Below are 20,366 nucleotides of genomic sequence, written 5' to 3' on the forward strand. Positions count from 1 at the left end.
CGGCCCGTACACATCGCTGCTCACCTGTTCCGCCGCCGCTCGTTCCCTACAACAGCCCGGAGGCCAGCAGAAGCATGGCTCTCCATTGGTTCATCATAAACCAATGAAAATTCTCCCTGTTGCTGAGGATTCCCATTGGTCTGCTGCAGCTCAATGGGGAATCCCGTCCACCAGGCTGTTCAGAAAGGACTGAGCGGCAGCATTGGGCAGCAGGATACGTATGACATCACAGCGACAGCATGGATGCAGGCGAAAAGGATGCGGCGACTAGCCTAGTGAGAATGGAGTGTCCGTTCTCATAGGCTTTTATTAGGCACATTTTCCCGTCCAGTCTGAAATCCGGACTCTACATTTTGTCTTGCGTTACGCAGCACACTGATTGCACACAGACCCGTGTTTTTAACAAGTGGAAGTGGGTCCTATTTTTAACATAGCATCCGCTTCCTGCGTTTTCAAAGAGCTTTAAAAACATATCTCACGAGTACTTTTTTTAAAGTAAGTGTGAACTGACCCCAACCAACAACAACATGGTAAGCAGTGTTCAAGGCACATTATAAGCAATTAGTAATAAAGAACTTGATAAGTTAGTCACACTGAAGTTCAGGCCAGCCTGGTACACATGTACAAGGACTGTCAACTCAGCAGGGATCAAGAGTCAATTACTCGGGTGCCAGTTCAGGACCGAGAATGGAGGGTGAATGGCATGTTGGAGGGCAAAGGAGGTAGGCAAGTATAAAAATAATGGCCTTGTCCGAGTCGATTCCGCCAGATGGAACCTAAAGCAAGTGGTATATGGAGGCTGTCATATTTATTTCGTTTTAAACAATACCAGTTGCGGACAGTCCTGCTGATCATTCTGGCATCAGTAGGGTCTGTATCACACAACTGAACAAGCATGCAGCTAAACTTGTCAGAAGCATACAATATGCATGCCTGTTCAGGGTCTATGGCTAAAAGTACCAGAAGCAGACAGGTATTAACTACCTAATGACCGCCCCACGCCAATGGGCCGGGCCACGGCGGCAGCCCCAGGACCACCTAACGCCAATTGGCGTCAGGTCCTGGGGCTGGCTACTGCAGGAGATTGCGCGCAGGCTGTGCGCATCTCCTGCTTGAGTGGCGAAGCTCTGCATTCAGTATCCGAGGAAAGGAAAATAGTAAAAAAAAGAGGACAGGAAAATAGTAAAAAATACAAAAAAAAAAGAAAGAAATATTTATTAAAAAAATAAACAAATAACTGGGGGGGGTGATCAGAAAAGGAGAAAAGGGGTGGTCACTAGTGTGCTGTGTTGTGCAGCCCTGCAGCTTGGCCTTAAAGCTGCAGTGGCCAATTAAACGAAAAACAGCCTGGTCTTTAGGGGGTTTAGCACTGTGGTCCTCAAGAGGTTAAAATTAAACAAATATGTAATTCTTCATATGCCTCTCACTTCAGCTTCTGTTTAACCGTTCTCTTCAACATTACAGAACATGTAGTGCAGAGAAGCACTCGTTTCACAAAACAGAATTTACTGAGAGATGCTGAGCCAAACCACAAAGACTATGTTGGCCTAGAGAGGCACTACTGATTTATAGCCTTTTCCAGGTACAGTTAAATCAAACAAAATTATTGTAAAATAAATTAGCCAGAAACTCAAGCCACACATTGATTCAATAGCTAGGCTCCTGTCACTTCCATGTTGAAATATACTAAGGATCTGACCTCTCTACACACAAGATGCTACTAAAATGCTTGTGGCATGTCTTTGTCATATTCCATCCCTCTGTTACATAGATTGTATGTGCAGATGGTCCAGGAGGTGCTAAGATTTCCAGCTTCCATGCAAATTGCATGAAGCGTGGCGATTACCCAATCAAAAGCTCTTTCTGATATGTTTGACTCAATATCCAGCTGCATACAACTTGCATTAACCCTTTAGCAGCCAATTTATTTTGACGCTTACAAGTGCTCCAGGCCAATTTATTTTAGCTTTTTTTATTTTTTATTTCTTTGTTACATTTTCCTGCTTCTAATTAGTACTGCTGTAATGTTTATTTATGGCCACTTGTCACTAGGGGGCAGTGTGATGCAATAACAGGGGACTTCTGCTTTCAGTTTCTATATTTTCTGCTACAAAGAGATCAAAGCATTCAAAAAATTTACAGCACAAGGAGTTTTGCCGACTGAGGCCAAAAGCAGTGCACTTTCCTCAAATGAGATAACTCTATTGAAGCTGCTAATGGGTCAAATATGCATTCAAGTCAGAATGATTAGCATCTAATCTCTAGTATTTTTTATCTTTAATGTATTGGTTCTGCCAATCCATAGATCTGTATTACTAGATCTTTCCTCTGTAACGGTGGCCATTAACGATACAATTATTTTGATGAACTACTGTCCAGTTTGTTGGAAATATTGCTTGGACACGATAGTTTTAGCCCACTAATGTAAGAAAAGCTGCTATGCAATTTGATCAGATTGATGGAATCCATTTCATTAATCTGAACTGCATAGCAGCTTTCTGTTAGTATACCCAAACGATTGTTTCCGATCGAAATTACAATTTAATCGCACAATTGATTGCCAGAGAATTGTATCATTAATGGCCACTTTTACAGGTGTGACCCGTAATACACTATCTCACTATACAGGATGTTGTGATATACAGTAATTTGAAGAGATGATAACCTCCCTCATAAGCACACTTGTGTAGGCTGTACAAATCATTCAGCGAGAGGAGGGGGTGTTACAAATGTAGCAGTTTTAAATTTTGCAATATTAGAAGCCTACAAAGGAATCTATGCATGAGTTACCTTTGCTTTTCTGGTATGTAAACTCGTGGTTTGTAAGGCGGAACCATCTTTTCTTGAAATTCTTCATACCAAAGCGCTTCCTTCCCTGTGCTCTTTTGATCATAAATCTGGGTGAAAAGCAACAAAAGCTCAATGTCCATTCATTCTCCAAAGACACTTAAAACTTTTAGCAGCACCACAATAAAGGCCTATAATGGCAGCAAGTGATACAAGTGAGATTTGTGAGAGGGTTCTGGCACATGAAGTGTGACTAAACATTTCAACAAAATGTAAATATTCACAGAATGGACAGATTTGTCCACACAGCCAGCGTGATATATTTCCACACTACATAGTCCCCTTTCCAGTGGCCAGGATTATTATTATTACCGGTATTATTGATTTATAAAGCGCCAACATATTCCGTGGCGCTGTACAAAGTAAGAAAAAAAACATGGGGTACATAATACAGACAATGGTGTACACCAGGATTCACACACAGTATTTCCTTTAAATATTACTGAAGTGTTTTAGGACTACAAAAGGTTTAACATCTTCAGCATATCATAATAGATATCTAAGTATTCAGAAATATATCAATAAAATGTAAATGATTAAGCAAGGCGTATTTAGTGATACTCTCGTAAAATTATTACCCTATACAGTGTTGTGAAATTATAAATATTAACAATGAGTGCCCAATAAGTATAGCATATTTAGAAAGGCCAGGCAATATAGGATAGACAGAGGGGGAAGGAAAGGAATGCAGGTGTTGGATTGGGGGGGGGGGGGGGTGCCGGAGGAGAGCAGGAGAGGCAGGAAGGTACAGTAGGGATGAAAAAAGGGATGGACTGACAGGACAGGTGATCATGAAGTCTCATAGTGGAGTGGTAATACTGTATGGTGGTGGACAGAGGAGGTAGCCATAGTAAGGTGATAGGACAGATGAGGGAACATAGTCTATATTGGGGATGTACACAATGTGTTTTGGGATGGGTATTTAGGTGAGAGTCAGTATAGGTGGCAGGGGAAGTTCAAAGACAGATGAGGAGTAGGTAGGTAGGAGAGGGTCAAAAGAGGTAATTCAGTGGGATAAGAAGCTAGAAGGGGGATGGGAGTATAGATGGGAATCATGGAGAGTTGAAAGAAAGATGATGGTGGTCAGATGTTATTCTGCGAGGGGTAGAGAGATGAAGGGAAAAAAAAACACACTTGGGGATGGAGAGATAGAAGTATGGCGGGAAGTATAGATGGGATGTAAAATTTGATTTGACAGTTTTTGCTGCATCATGTGAACTGGAATTAGCAGGGCCTAATCAGATTCAGGAACTTATGATGAATTAACTGACAGCTTCAAATACATAAATGAAGAGACAAGTGTACCAGAGACAGGGGGATAGAAAAAAAAAAGTATACATACCTGGGGCTTCCTCCAGCCTGATCGCTCCCACGCCGCCATCCTCCGCCTTCTGGATCCGCAGTACCAGATCCTTATAATTTCGGCCAGTCGCAGCGAGTCAGCGCACGCACAATGGGGCTGCGCGCAATCACCAGTCTTGCTCCCGTTGCTGGGAGCGTTCTGCACCTGCGCAGGCACAGAACACTCCCAGACGCAGGAGCACGACGAGGGGTGCATGTGCGGCCAGGCTGCACATGTGCAGTAAGCACCAACTGGCCAAATTATAGAACCAGTTACCGAGGATCCAGAAGGCGGAGGACGGCAGCATGGGAGCGATTAGGCCGGAGGGGGCTGGAGGAAGCCCCAGGTATGTATACATTTCTTCTATCCACCTGTCTCAGGTTCACTTTAACAACAGGTGCACTACAGAGAACAAAATTAGACCACCACCAAAACAGGAATGGTTTAACAGGTGGTGGCCACTGACATTTTCCCCTCTTTTCTGAATGTTTTTTCACTATTTTTGCATTTAGCACATAGATCCTACATAGGTTGCACAGGACGTTCAACTTCTTTATAATGGCATATCAATACGTGCCATTTCCAGGTTTGTGGTGTCTCCCAGTACAGTCTCAAGGGCATGAAGAAATCCCCCTGGGAGACGGGCAAATAGAGCTGGACAGGGCCTTAGAAGGTCTTTAACCCATCAGCAGGACTGGTATCTGCTCATTTGCTGAAAAGGAACAGAATCACATCAGCCAAAGCCCTACAAAATCACCTCCAACAAGCCACTGATGCAAAGGTCGCTGACTAAACAATCATTAGCAGACTTAATGAGTGTGGCCTGAGAGCCCAATGTCCTCTAGTGGGCCCTGTTGTCACTGTCCTGCAATGTGGCACACAATTGACATTTGCCATAGAATAGCAGAATTGGTGGGTCTGTCATTGGCATCCTGTTCTTTTCACAGTTGAAAGCACATTCACCTTTTTTACATGTAATATACATGAAAGGGTCTGGAGAATAAGTGGAGAATGTTATCCTGCCGGTTACATAATTGAGCAGGATTGGTTTAGATATGGTCTGCACAGGTTTATCCGTGACACACAAACATTTACAGGTTAGACAATGGCACCATGACTGTCACGAGGTATCAGAATGAAATCCATGGACCCATTGTTAGATGCTGGTGCAGAGAGTCCTGTGTTCCTCCTGGTGAAGGCCAATGCCTGGCCTCATGTGGTGAGGGTATGTAGGTACTTCCTGGAGGATGAAGGAATTGATACTACTGACTGGCTCACCTAATCTAAATCCAATGCAATTCCTCTGGGGCATTATATCTCGATCTATACAACAAGACTGTCCAAGAGTTCAGTGATGCCCTGGGTCCAGATCTGTGAATAGATGCCCCTGAATAACATCCATTGTCTCATTAGGAGCATGCCTCCATGTAGTACTGTAAAGTATGCATACAAGCACTTGGGGGCACACAAACTACTAAGTATGATTTTGATTTGCTGCAATGAAATTTCAAATAAATAGACTAGCCTCCTTGCATCATTTTTTCACTTTGATTTTCGGAATGAATTTTGCCCTTTCTAGGTAGATAACCATGTGGCATTCTTTTGTTCCTAACACAACACACTGTCCATATCAGTAGATATCCAACATGCTCTTTTCTCCCTTGAAATCTGATGTTTTTTCAAAGTGTTCCTTTAAATTTTCTTTTGAGCAGTGCACTTCTATAAGTTTCTGTAAATTCCAGTGAACATTTTGAAATATTAACAGTGCAGGTGTGGTTAACTCTAAAATCCAGGTGGAACGCAGACAGAGCATAAGTTGTAATGTTGGTACCACTACTGAACAAAGATTGTAAATCATTGATCTAATTAATATAATAGAAATGCTACCAAAACTCACCCTTCTTTGAGCACAATGGGCTGCTCTATACTTTTATGATCTCTTCTTCCAGAGGATGAAATAAGATCCAAGAACTAAAACAAATAATCAAGAGCATTAGCTGCAACTGCAAGTGAAGACTGCTGCGTGACATGAATGGAGTGAGCCCAATAAGTGTTAATAGCACTGTGTGGTATCTTTCACCTCACACGACCCTCATAATGAATATATTCTGATCATGTCTGGCCATGATGCGCATTTTATCCAACAATTAAGACCCCTGGCCCTGCACTCGTCAATTACTCTGATAGCGCTGGAGCATTCTCTCCTAATGAATACACTTTGCTGATTCTAACCACAACAACAGATTGTACAAGTAATACTAAATGCTAAGTAAAAGACTAAATGCTGTTCATTTTAAATATAGTCCAGGGAAGTGGGAGGTTTAAAAATTATAATCTCAATTTAAAAAAAAAAAAAACAAACAAACTATTTCATTATTTCAGAGCATGATCCGGGCAAATAATAAAATGTTCTCCTTTATTACTTTATGCATTTTGCTAAAATGTTTTTCTGTAATTTACATATCTGCTCCTAGAAGCAATAATGCAAATTGTTCATACAAAAGCCATCTGGACCTGGTCAGCATTCTGCTAGTGCAGTACAACACACAATGACAATCAGGGCTCCGGTCACTCTATACAGATTAGCATAAATCAGGTCACGTTATACAGAATAGCATAAATATGAATTCTAATTCAACAGGCTACATGCTGCAGCTAGTGACTGCACTCAGCACTGCCCAGCTTAAGAAACCCCAACATGTGTAATCACATATATAATATATATTGACAGATCTGTTCATACACACACATAGTAAACTGCTCCCCAGACTTACATTTTTAACAGCATCAGCATACTTCTGTTCATTAAAGTAGTCATAAAAAGCAGCCATATAGGTTTCTTTGAAGCTGGCCTGTAAAAGGAATTCAGATACTTCAGCATGGTAAAATGTTACAGCAGGAAATTGTTAAAAGTCATTATTTCTCATTCTCAGCAGTTAGCGTGTAACTTGTATAAGGGGGAAATATTGTGCACATATTCTAACATTCCGGCTGCAATCTAGAAGGATGAGCTGGTGCTTTTGTGACAGGAATTCCAGATTCTCACTATTGCCATTCTGGGGTCATTTCACAGCACATGTATTGTTTTGTTGTGATGCAACTACCGTTACAGTGGTTTGCAAAAGTATTCGGCTCTTGAAGTTTTCCACATTTTGTCATATTACTGCTACAAACATGAATCAATTTTATTGGAATTCCACGTGAAAGATCAATACAAAGTGGTGTACACATGAGAAGTGGAATGAAAATCATACATGAGTCCAAACATTTAAAAAAAACCAAATAACTGCAAAGTGGGGTGTGCGTAATTATTCGGCCCCCTGAGTCAATACTTTGTAGAACCACCTTTTGCTGCAATTACAGCTGCCAATCTTTCAGGGTATGTCTCTACCAGCTTTGCACATCTAGAGACTGAAATCCTTGTCCATTCTTCTTTGCAAAACAGCTCCAGCTCAGTCAGATTAGATGGACAGCGTTTGTGAACAGCAGTTTTCAGATCTTGCCACAGATTCTCGATTGGATTTAGATCTGGACTTTGACTGGGCCATTCTAACACATGGATAGGTTTTGTTTTAAACCATTCCATTGTTGCCCTGGCTTTATGTTTAGGGTTGTTGTCCTGCTGGAAGGTGAACCTCTGCCCCAGTCTCAAGTCTTTTGCAGACTCCAAGAGGTTTTTTTCCAAGAATGCCCTGTATTTGGCACCATCCATCTTCCCATCAACTCTGACCAGCTTCCCTGTCCCTGCTGAAGAGAAGCACCCCCAGAGTATGATGCTGCCACCATCATATTTGACAGTGGGGGTGGTGTGTTCAGAGTGATGTGCAGCGTTAGTTTTCCGCCACATATAGCGTTTTGCATTTTGACCAAAAAGTTCCATTTTGGTCTCATCTGACCAGAGCACCTTCTTCCACATGGTTGCTGTGTCCCCCACATGGCTTGTGGCAAACTGCAAACAGGACTTCTTATGCTTTTCTGTTAACAATGGCTTTCTTCTTGCCACTCTTCCATAAAGGCCAACTTTGTGCAGAGCAGGGCCAATAGTTGTCCTATGGACAGATTCCCCCACCTGAGCTGTAGCTCTCTGCAGCTTGTCCAGAGTCACCATGGGCCTCCTGACTGCATTTCTGATCAGTGCTCTCCTTGTTCGGCCTGTGAGTTTAGGTGGACGCCTTGTCTTGGTAGGTTTACAGTTGTGCCCTACTCCTTCCATTTCTGAATGATCGCTTGGACAGTGCTCTGTGGGATGTTCAAGGCTTTGGAAATCTTTTGTAGTCTAAGCCTGCTTAAAATTTCTCAATAACTTTATCCCTGACCTGTCTGGTGCGTTCTTTGGACTTCATGGTGTTGTAGCTCCCAATATTCTCTTAGACAACCTCTGAGGCCATCACAGAGCAGCTGTATTTGTACTGACAGATTACACACAGGTGCACTCTATTTAGTCATTAGCACTCATCAGGCAATGTCAATGGGCAACTGACTGCACTCAGACCAAAGTAGGCTGTATAATTACGCACACCCCACTTTGCAGTTATTTATTTGTAAAAAATAAAAAAAAAATTATGATTGTATTATTGTAAAAAATGTTTGGAATCATGTAGGATTTTCGTTCCACTTCTCACGTGTACACCACTTTGTATTGGTCTTTCATGTGGAATTCCAATAAAATTGATGCATGAATACTTTTGCAAACCACTGTAAAATATCTCCTCTGCTCCAACAGATTAGCTGCTCCATAAGAACTTCTAGGGACATAATCACTTCCCAGCTAATTTCTGGAAGGGTTAATAGTCTGTATTATAAAGCATATATACGTTTTCTTGCATGGAGGATCATTCTTGAAGATTTTCGCAACTGTTATAAACCGAGATTTCAACATAATAAAACACTGTTAGAAAAGATAGCTAGTGTTTAAAGAAAAACCCTAACCAAGGATTGCACTTCATCCCAATCAGTAGCTAATACCCCCTTTTCCCATGAGGATTCATTTCCTTTTCTCAAATGGATAATCAGGGGGCCCTGTACGGTTGATATTGTTGATAAGGTTATTTCCAATACATGTCAACAATCTAACTGCAGATATTTAATCAAATGCATAATAGTAACATACCTCCAAAAAGTCAATATAATACAGGTTTAACACAGCTAATCATCTAAGTGTTGGCTGACCCTACGGACACCTACCCAATTATGTTGGAAGCCTAATTGTAGATTAGTATGCCATAGGTATGCAGGTAAGTAAGCAAGCAAGCAAGCAGTTCTGTTCCTAGTGATACCCATGTTACTAGAAACAAGACTGAAAATATGGATCCTTCCTGTGACTCATTCTTGCGTCCAGACATAAAGAGTTGGGATGTAGCAAGCACCATGTTGTGGTACTATTACACAACAACTAGCACCATGCCCTGGGATAACCTATGTCCTCCCTTGAGGACAAACAGATGTTCGATTCTTGGTAAAAGCCTCATAAATAATGGATCTTGGGAAGAGAACTGCTTAAATAAACAAATGGCAGAAATGTTCTCTAGTATGGGATATAAAGTCTAGTGGTGTAAACTCAACGTTACCAAGGCTCTGCTTGCATGATGAACAGCCTTAGCACATAATAAGGATGCAAATATCACTATACCACTAAATGAACAGAAAGTTAAGTACAAGGATAATAAAATATGAGCCCGTAAAGAAGATCTTTAACTTGTACTGACTCTAAATGAACCAAATATCACATTCTGTTATCAGATTACCAAGGCATTTCCTACATTGGTGTCAAAACTTTCTACATCCATGCCACCGTAAGCTACTAAACACTACTAAACTTCACTTTGGTGTCAGCTACAATTAGATATATCCGACAGCAGTGTTTTCACCACTTCGCACCTAGACCTGTTTTCCCCTCATGGTCTAGAGCAGCTGATGCTTTAGTCATGACCTTATTCAATCAGCAATAACTTTATTACCACTTATGACACCTTAGTGACACATATGTATTTTTGTTCAGGACAAACTAGACTCTTTGGGTGCTTTTTTTTTCCCCAGGAAGCTTTTTACTTCCTATGCATCTTAAAGGGAAAACACCGAAAAAAGTGGATAGAAACAGACTCTTTGTTTTCACCTATTCTTGTTTAAAAAAAAAAAAAAAAAAAAAATGCTACTGTAGATAAAAACAAATTAATAAACCAAATTGTGCTGCTGCTAAAATGTATGGTAACAATATTGCATTTTTAAATAATTGTATAATCCTCTGCAATATGCACCTTTTCTGCAATGATAATAAAACATTTCTGAAATAAAAAGGGGGGAATAAAAGGTTTAGAGGAAGTGTAATCAGTTGTTTTATTAGAGGGTGTGTGGTCTCAAAAGAGGGTGGGGTTATAAGAGGAGGCTAAACAGTATTTTCACTCCAATAGCCCCCCTCTTTCCTCTAGCCTGCCTTGGTGATATATTGGTTCCCTTGCCTTCATATATTTTTACTTGGTAGCCATTGTGCCCCCCCACCCCTTATAGCTTTCCCTGGTAGCCTAGTGGCTCCCATTCCCCTTATAACTTACCATGGACTTACTACTTTTGGATTTTGAAATAAAGGGGGTGTACATGTATAAATATATTGCGATTCTTAAACCATTTAACTAGTTGAGATATTGAAAGCATAAGTTAAAGATGTTGGTCTGCATTTTCTGCCCATATTATACATCTCTAACTCCAATATTGTTTTGGTAAAACAGCGAAAATAAAAAATAACTACCATTGTGTAACATAAATTTAGACCCAACTATGTGTGTTAACTAAGAAAACGGAAAAATGTTTGGCTGTGGCTTAGAAACATAACCCTACAATTTCAGAACTTACCGATTTAGATTTGGATAAGCTGCCCAAAGTTTGTATGGTCTTAGAGATAAGAGTTAAGGTTCTGGATGTCTGTGGGTCCTACAAAAGATACGGGATACAAAGTTAAAGGCAATGCCAGTATTTAAAACAAACAACAACAAAACTAACTCATAGTAATGAACCCCCAAAAAATACATCTAGACATATGATGGAAGCTAAACATGTATATGCCAGTAGAGTGACTAATTTCCCCCATTCAGCACTGCTACTATACTGTCAGTTTGTTAGCAGATACAATGATTACTAAACCTTTGTAAAAACCAACTATGCAGTTTGATTTTGTCATACGATTCAATCAACCCATGTGACTAGAATCTGCTGTCAAGTTGTTCTGGATTTCCAGGATCAATCACACTAATGTTTCTCAATAACTTTGAACAAAAAGTGAAAAAATGTTGCTGAAACTACTCTAGTGGCATAACATGATTATGTGTGGATAATTATGGTGGCAAACCATTGTCTGGCCTACACAAAATAAGTAGCCTGAGTAGTTTGTTTACACCAAACTGGTCTCCAATCATTTAGCCAATTTACATTTGGACTTCAAGTTAATAAATAAAACAAAGCATGAGCAAGATTAGACAATGGCCTCAATTCACTAAGCTTATCTCCTGTTTTTAATAACGTTTCTAGAGCGATCACCATGGTGATGAGGCATGTCGTATTCAGGAAACATTTTACCTCAGGCAAACCTAAAGTTACCTCTTCTGTCTTTAAGTTAACTCTTCAATCCTTAAAATAACTCTAGAGTTAAAGACAGGCCGTTTATTAACTACGTGTGAAAATAACTACAGAGGAGGTAAATTAACTGCAGAGGAGGTAACTTAAAGAAAACCTGAACTGAAAATTAAAAGTCAAAATAAGCATACACAAGTCATACTTACCTTCAATGTAGTCTACTCCTCTGTGTCTTTCTCCTGTCCCGCGTCCTGGTTGTTCACTGTGATCAAGGGAATTTTCCGTCCTCCATTTTGAAAATGGCCATTACCCATAACAGCTTCCTGGTCAGCACACAGTTAAACTGTAACATCGCCCACTTGAGCCATAGGGAAACATGGACATTACCTGGTACATCAGTTTTCCTCTCAGCTACAACTGACAGCAACTGATATTTTAATGACAGCAACTGATATATTTCAGATCTGACAAAATATTGTCAGAACTGGAAGGGATTATTGTCCAAAGAAAATGGTGAGCTTCTGAGAGGAACTGATGGCAAGGTAACTATGTAATGTTCATTTGAAGTTACCTCATGTGTTTATTTTAAATATTTTTACTTAGTACAGGTTATCTTTAAGGAATGAAGAGATAACTCTCTTACTGTGTGGTGGTAAGTTTTCTCTTGCCTTATCTCCAGCATGATCTTAGTGAATTGAGGCCAGTGGCCTCAATTCACTAAGATCACGCTGGAGATAATAAGGCAAGAGAAAAACTTACCTCCACACAGTGAGAGAGTTATCTTATCTCTTCATTCCTTAAGTTACCTCCTCTGTAGTTAATTTACCTCCTCTGTAGTTAATTTACCTCCTCTGTAGTTATTACGTAGAATTCTGGAATTATTTTAAGGATTGAAGAGCTAACTTAAAGACAGAAGAGTTAAATTTAGGTTTGCCTGAGGTAAAATGTTTCATGAATACCATCACCATGGTAACAACTCTAGAAACGTTGTTAAGGACAGGATATAAGCTTAGTGAATTGAGGCCAATGACTTTAAAGTGAACCTAAACGATATGTTTTTTTCCCTTTTAAAATAATACCAGTTCCCTGACTCTCCTGCTGATCCTGTGTCTCTAATACTTTCAGCCACGGCTCCGAACAAGAATGTAGATCAGGTGTTCTGACTGAAGTCAGACTGGACTAGCTGCATGCTTGTTTCAGGTCAGTGATTAAGCCTCTACTGCAGCTAAAGAGATCAGCCTGACTGCCAGGCAATTGATATTGTATAAAAGGAAACAGCCATATACCTCTCAGTTTAGGTTCCCTTTAAAGGTCATAATTTTCATAATTGATCATTACCAACTTGTAGATGATCGATGTAAAAGTGGATTTATCCATGCCCCCCGTGTCCCCCTACATGCCCACTTTCCTTATCGGCATTGGTGGAGTGTGCAGGCAGTTGCTTAGCACAAAAGGACGACGCAGTGCGTGACTTCACTTCCTCACTTCCTGCAACCACGTATCCCCCAGCGGCTTTTCTATGGGGGATTTCCACTTCTCATCTCTGCACTGTGGTATTCTTATGCAGTAAGCGACTGACTGCATACTCCCAACCAATGCCAAAGCGAGACACGCATGGAGGCAGAGGAGGGCAGGGGACAGAGGACAATGACCAACACAGCACCAGGAAACAATTGCTTTTGCCACAGGGGTTCCTATGTGGGGGGACACCTGGGGCTGGGCAGATTATTATAGTATTTGGACCATACGATGCAGTGACTTTTCTCCCCACTCTTGGGGAAGAAAGTGTCTTATGGTCTGAAAAATGCGCTTCTCTACAACTCTAAAACTAAACGTATGTTTCAAAGTAATGCTATATATCTGCAAAGGCAGGAATCTTTATGCTTTTGGATAATCGAAATGTACAAGCAATGGCTCAGCCATGGTTGAATTAAAGTTATAATACACTGTAATAAGAAATAAAAAAAATACTATTATATATGAAAGAATTGCAAGCAGTAAAATATATGAAGATCAAATTCTCAGTACAAATAGGAAGAATAAGTTGTAGAGGAACAACAGCCTACATAATGTAAGCCAGCACACTGCAGAATGTAATATACAGCAGAGGTGTAAAGAATTATTTCCTACAATTTACAGTATGCGGCTGCTTCTGTAGAAGCTGGGAAGGGGGAAGATGGATTAGGTTAAATGTATTCAGTAACTTGCAATGCATTCCCACATTTAAACCTAATGCCTGGCACTGTGTGCGCTATCTGCACAGCAGGAGCTTGATTCAATCAGCTGTCTGACGCTTTGCAAAAACTAAACAAGGATCACTTACTGGGTGATGAGGACTAAGCTGGAAAAGGTTAGGAGACAGGATGGCAGGTGCAAAGAACCGCAGGAAAATGAAGCTGCTCACAGCGGTGTATCTTACATCAGGGTCACCTGGGACAGGGAACACAAGCAAACATCCTTCAACTGAGTGCAAACTAGAAGGCAGCGAATTCATGTGACAATAATATAGCCATGGCAACTGCACCACGCTCTGTCTGCCTAGAACTGGCATGGCATATTGTTACTGCAACCTGTGCAAACAACTTATTATAACCAGAAAAAAACAAAACAAAATTATTTCATTTTAATACTGCACTGAAAGTGACACTGAAACGAAAAAAACCCAAAACCCTTAAAATTAATTGTATGTGTAGTACAGCTAAGAAATAAAACATTAATAGCAAAGAAAATAGTCTGTGTTTTCCAATACAGGAGTGAAGAAACTTCAGTTATCTATGCAAAAGAGCTTCTCTGAGCTCTGTGACCAAGTTGGGTCAAAGACGATCCATTTTTCTGAAGCACTTATACATCAAAGAAACAGTGCAAGACAGCTTCAGAACAGTTTTACTGCAGGGAAGTTCAAAGGGTCATTAGCTCTGCTTTGTTTTATATAGCTTAAAATTAGAGTATGGTTTGTAAACTGCAAGCATGACAGAATTATGCATGGTTATAAAAAAAAAAAGAAAAAAAAAAAAAAGAAAAAGCTATTTAACTGAAAATAAAAATATGAGACTCTTCTTTGCCACTAATGTTCTATTAATTATCCGTAGTACACATACAATTCATCATATGATACTTTTTTTCGGTGATTTCTCCTCATTTCTGTTGACAGTGTTTAAAATTTGATATACTTCACCAGAAATCTATTGAACGGCAAGCACTGTATTGCTTGATGCAGTGCAAAGCTTTACGGGCCACCGATGCACCACCACTCCTGTCCTCCGACCCCCCCCCCCCCCCCCCCAATCACAGAGATTTTCCAACATGTCCAATAAGTTTCAATTAATAAACAGCACACAACTGATCGAAAGTCAATTGATCAGATATGTGGTAGCAATAGATAACTGCCAGATTCAATCAAAGAGTTCAAATCTGCCAGAAATGGATTTTAAAAATTTGATGCGTGTAATTGATGCATGTATGGCCAGCTTTAATCTCTGCAGTACTGCCAGTTAAAGAATTGGCCAAAGGTTATTCTGACATGTCCCATGACTAGGGATGATGGGAGCTACTAACTAGAGCAATACAATAACCCAGACCTGCTCTGTCCATTATGATGATGTAATATTTCAATTAAAGGCCCACTATCATGAAAAATTGTAAAATTTAAAATACATGCAGACATACAAATAAGAAGTCTGTTTCTCCACAGTAAAATGAGCCATAAATTACTTTTCTCCTATGTTGTTGTCACTTACAGTAGGTAGTAGAAATCTGATAGAACCGACAGGTTTTGGTCTAGTCCATCTGTCCATGGGGGATTCTCAGCAAGGGTTTTATTGTTTATAAAGACATTCCCTGAAAATAATTTATACAAATGATGCTGACCAGCCTCCCTGCTCGCCGCACACTATTTTTTGGCAGTTGGACAGAGCAGCTGCCATTCACTAAGTGCTTTTGAAAATAAACAGAAACCCAGAGGAGAATCCCCCATGAGGAGATGGGCAAGTCCAAAACCTGTCAGTTCTGGCAGATTACTTCTACTTACTGTAAGTGACAGCAACATAGGAGAAAATGTGTGGCTCATTTTACTCTTGAAGAAATGTACTTAGTTGTATGTGTTTACATGTATTTTACATTTTACGATTTTCGAGATAGTGGTCCTTTAACTGCAAAGCGCGAATAAATGAAAAGTACTTTCTGTAGGTTTACCTGAAGGATCTGTGTCAGTCAATGATATAAGAAACACTGTGCAAAATGGTTTATTTGGAATTCAGCTGTAGTTCAGTGGGTTTTGTAAAACATCTCTCAGCATGTGACCCATCTGAGCTCTCTGCTCCCGTTACAAAGACAACAAGCATTTCCCTGTGAGTTTGCACTTTTTACAGCTGGAAGATGCTGGGCATTTATAAGGGAGTTTTTATTTTCCATCACTCTGTTTTCATCACTGTTTTATGCCTTTTCCTTGATTCTACCACAAAGAATTTGTCTGGACATAGTCAGGCTTGCCAGTACTGAGAAGTTGTGAGAAGGGTTTTCATTCCGTTCCATGAAGCACTTCAGTGAGTTTATTGGCATTCTGGCACGAGCACTTAGAAACATGTTGAAGCAAACTTGAAGCAATGCTCACACCTGAAGCTCAGCATTGCACGAATTCTATCAGAGTAGTACATGAGCCTTTCAACATTACTGCATATGTGAACCTGCTACTTATTAATCTCATATCCTCTCATTTATGTTATACACTGAACCTAGTCCATTCTTAAAGTATACCAAAGACAAGTAAACATTTAAAAAAAATTATAATTTCCTGGGTTCCCCTCCTCCAACCCTCACCAGATTAAGATTTTCTGTTTTGTCTGATCGATAATGCTGAACAATTTTTGGCAAAATCAAGGTAACAGTGCATGTGACGTGCTGTGCTATCAGACTCTGATCAACTCTGCCAGGAATTGAGTGGGAGAATTGATGTATGTATGGCTTGCATTGTTCTCACACATTATCTGGATGGATGGAGATAAATGAGTGCCCAAGGCATTGTGCTCCAATTATGTACCACAATATACAGCATTCTGATAGGACTTCTGCTATTAGCTTACCCTGAAACCGTTTTGCAGCAGATTCTCTCAGTGAGAAGAAAATATCACACATAACGGTTGGACAGCTTACTCCTGATTTTGTGATGACGTTAAAAATCTGGTCAACATAGTTCTTCAAGTTTTCCTGCGTAAACCCAAAAGGAGAAAATGATTTTACTGCTTTGTGTGGAACATTAAATCCAGATGGCTCTTGCTAAATTATTGTCTGAGATAGCCAGTTCTCTCAGTCACAGCAGTAGGTGGGGAGAGGTTTCCCAACCTCACTTGGATCATCATATTTCTATGATTCATTGCATATATTCTTCTGTTTGCACTCTAGTGAACTTAAGGCCAGGAATAAACCTTTACCTGCTTACCTGAATGGGCTAAACAACTTACACATCCCTCTCATCGTCAGCTAGTATACTACACATAACCGTCCCCCCATAGCAGCAACCATGGGCCTTACCAAATACAAGAAAATATACTGCGCTCCACTGGAAAACTTCACTGTCAAGGGATCGCGCAGTAATAAAAGGTCACTTCACCTCAATTGAATATATCCACCAAATCACTGCGCTTACTTATACCCTGTAAAACAAATTAGACCATGGGCCTTCCTAATAGCCCTTTCGGTACCCCCAGTGCTGAAAAAAGTGTAAAATTGTATTAGCATGGCAGAGGGATGAACACTCCCTGCATTCTAGCCAGGGGGAAACCAGTTCCTGATAAATAATTGAAGAGTACAAATTACAAGTGAAGTGAGCTCCTGAACATTCATGTTGGTCAGTGATGCCATTCATCACCTTAAAGAGACTCCGTAACAAAAATTGCATCCTGTTTTTTATCATCCTACAAGTTCCAAAAGCTATTCTAATGTGTTCTGGCTTACTGCAGCACGTTCTACTATCACCATCTCTGTAATAAATCAACTTATCTCTCTCTTGTCAGACTTGTCAGCCTGTGTCTGGAAGGCTGCCAAGTTCTTCAGTGTTGTGGTTCTGTGATGCATCTCCCCCCTCCTGGCCCCTCTCTGCACACTGCCTGTGTATTATTTAGATTAGGGCAGCTTCTCTCTTCTCTCTTATCTTTTACAAGCTGGATAAATCCTCCTCTGAGCTGGCTGGGCTTTCACATACTGAGGAATTACATACAGGCAGAGCTGTCTGCACTCTGCAGGAAGAAACAGCCTGACACTTCAGTGGAAGATAGCTGCAGGGGGAAAGAAACACACAAATGATCTCTTGAGATTCAAAAGGAAGGGTGTATACAGCCTGATTGTGTATGGATGTATTTTCTATGTGTGAACATACTGTACATCAACCTACTTCCTGTTTTGGTGGCCATTTTGTTTGTTTATAAACAAACTTTTTAAAACTGTTTTTAACCACTTTAGATGCAGCGAGGAGCGGCGAAATTGTGACAGAGGGTAATAGGAGATGTCCCCTAACGCACTGGTATGTTTACTTTTGTGCGATTTTAACAATACAGATTCTCTTTAAAGGTCCAATAGGGAGGTATGTAAGGTCAAGAGGAAGGAGACTCCTCCTGAAATAGGTGGACTTCCTTCTTTCACTTTTAGCAACATTAGTAAGTACTTCCTCTGGGTGTAGTTCAGGAACAAATAATGTTTTGTCACTGTGTAGGGAATCAACCATTATGCGCTTTTACAGCATAGAGTCACATCACTAAATGTTCCTCAGAGGAGCTCATAGTCTAATCCCTACCATAGTCATATGCCCATGGTAGTCTAAATCCAATTGTAGGGGTAAGCTTATTAACTTATCTTTATGTTTTTGGGATGTGGGATAAAACCAGAGTTCCCAGGCTAGGATTCAAACCAGGAACTACCGTATACAAAAGTGATCTGTCCGTTCTTATTGTTACAGTAGCAGATCCAACATACTTAGAACTGAGCATTTTATTTTCAGTCAATTAGCTGAAGTGATTGAACGGTACAAGATATCAAACATTTGGGTTATCACATGTGAGGGCACCAATACACCAGTTTAAAAATAAATGATAAGACAATAGCACCATCTACCTATAGCCTTAACTATGATTACATTATAAATGAATTGCAAAGTTGTAATAAAAATGCAGTTTACTAACCTTATTTGTTTCTAAGTTTTCTCCATCCTTTAACTTCACAGGATCAATCTCACATGGTTTATGGGATTCGCATATCTAAGGAACACAAATATTTGAAAATATTTGAAAAGCATTATCAGTTAGTAATGTAGCATTTACAATAGCCTTATAAATTGACTGCATACTGATAGTAAACAATCTCAAATCGGTTTAGAATTGTTGGTGGCATTTACAAAACTTTGCAGTTTCAGATCAGGCTGGCAGTGTGAGTATCTGCACTTGCTCACATGAGATCGTTGGGTCCTTTTACACATACTAAAAGTTGGGGTAAACAGTAAATCAATTTAGGCCTCGTTCAAACTGTCACACGCAGATGGCCGTGTGATCGGAACGCAATGCAAACGATCACACGCTATCTGCGTTTGCATGCGTTGCGTGGCTGATCCTATTCACTTGTAGTGGATGGGTCAGCCGCGCATTTTGCTAAAAAATGCATGCAGTGTGCGTTCGTGCACCACACTGGTACGGAACGCATACAGTGTGTACATCAGACAGTGAAGTCTACACACTTCTGATGTTCGTGCAGGTCTGCCTTCTACACGCATTGCCGAAATACGGACGGTAACGCGTGTAATGTGAACAAGGCCTAAAAGTGTGGAGTACTGTGGCCAGCAATGTCAATGGGAGGTTTCAGTATGGGGGTATAAGGACCACCAATTTATATGTCGGATCGTATTGGAGGGGATACACCTGCCCAAAAGTAAATTGAGTAAATGGAGACCTTTATTGGTAAAGGAAGGGGGGAGAGAGGGATATACTGACAACCAGCTTTGACGAGTCATTTTATTAGTGAGAAACAATGATCACCTATGTACTTAATGATTATTAATCGAGGGCAGAAGGGCACAATGATTGCAAAATTAAATGCTAACAACATGCTGCACAGGGTCCATGATGGAACAGGCTGTGTGGACCATTGGTGCCGAACAATCATTCATACACACTTTAAACTGCTATTCTTCTATCAAGTACATATGAATCTGTAGGACGGATTAAACAAAACCAGTGCAAAGAAAATTGGAGCACAACTGGAGAAGTTGCTCAAAACAACCAATCAAAATCCTAAATCTGGTAATCCTGCACACCTGCAGCACTTGTGCTGATGTATCCGTCCCTGTGGGCTTTGAGGTGATCTTATCCTGAAGACTGCTGCTAAACTGAGTGTGTTCACATTCTGCTGAGAACACGATTTAAAGGAATACTGTAAGAAGGGGGGGGGGGGGGGGGGGTCGGGGAAAATGAGTTGAACTTACCCGGGGCTATTAATAGTCCCCCGCAGACATCCTGTGACCCCGCAGCCACTCACCAATGCTCCGGTCCCCACCTCCGGTTCACTTCTGGAATTTCAGACTTTAGAGTCTGAAAACCATTGCACCTGTGTTGCCATGTCCTCCCTCCCGCTGATG

The 20,366-nt window shown here is 40.5% G+C and overlaps 1 protein-coding gene across 5 annotated transcripts in view; it reads right to left on the reverse strand.

Annotated features, from left to right (window-relative positions):
• The window catches only part of RASA3 (RAS p21 protein activator 3), a 233,265-nt gene that overhangs the window by 30,025 nt on the left and 182,874 nt on the right, over window positions 1-20,366 (reverse strand). For all 5 annotated transcript variants that reach the window (XM_068268219.1, XM_068268221.1, XM_068268223.1 and 2 more), the window contains 7 exons: window positions 18,922-18,996; window positions 16,831-16,954; window positions 14,076-14,182; window positions 11,036-11,113; window positions 6,964-7,041; window positions 6,087-6,160; window positions 2,791-2,897 (listed from right to left, as the gene is read on the reverse strand). In XM_068268219.1, the coding sequence (XP_068124320.1) occupies window positions 2,791-2,897; window positions 6,087-6,160; window positions 6,964-7,041; window positions 11,036-11,113; window positions 14,076-14,182; window positions 16,831-16,954; window positions 18,922-18,996 (643 nt within the window). The remainder of the gene's footprint in view (window positions 1-2,790; window positions 2,898-6,086; window positions 6,161-6,963; window positions 7,042-11,035; window positions 11,114-14,075; window positions 14,183-16,830; window positions 16,955-18,921; window positions 18,997-20,366) is intronic.

The sequence above is a fragment of the Hyperolius riggenbachi genome, chromosome 2, assembly GCF_040937935.1.
Source record: "Hyperolius riggenbachi isolate aHypRig1 chromosome 2, aHypRig1.pri, whole genome shotgun sequence".
Taxonomy (NCBI): Eukaryota; Metazoa; Chordata; class Amphibia; order Anura; family Hyperoliidae; genus Hyperolius; species Hyperolius riggenbachi.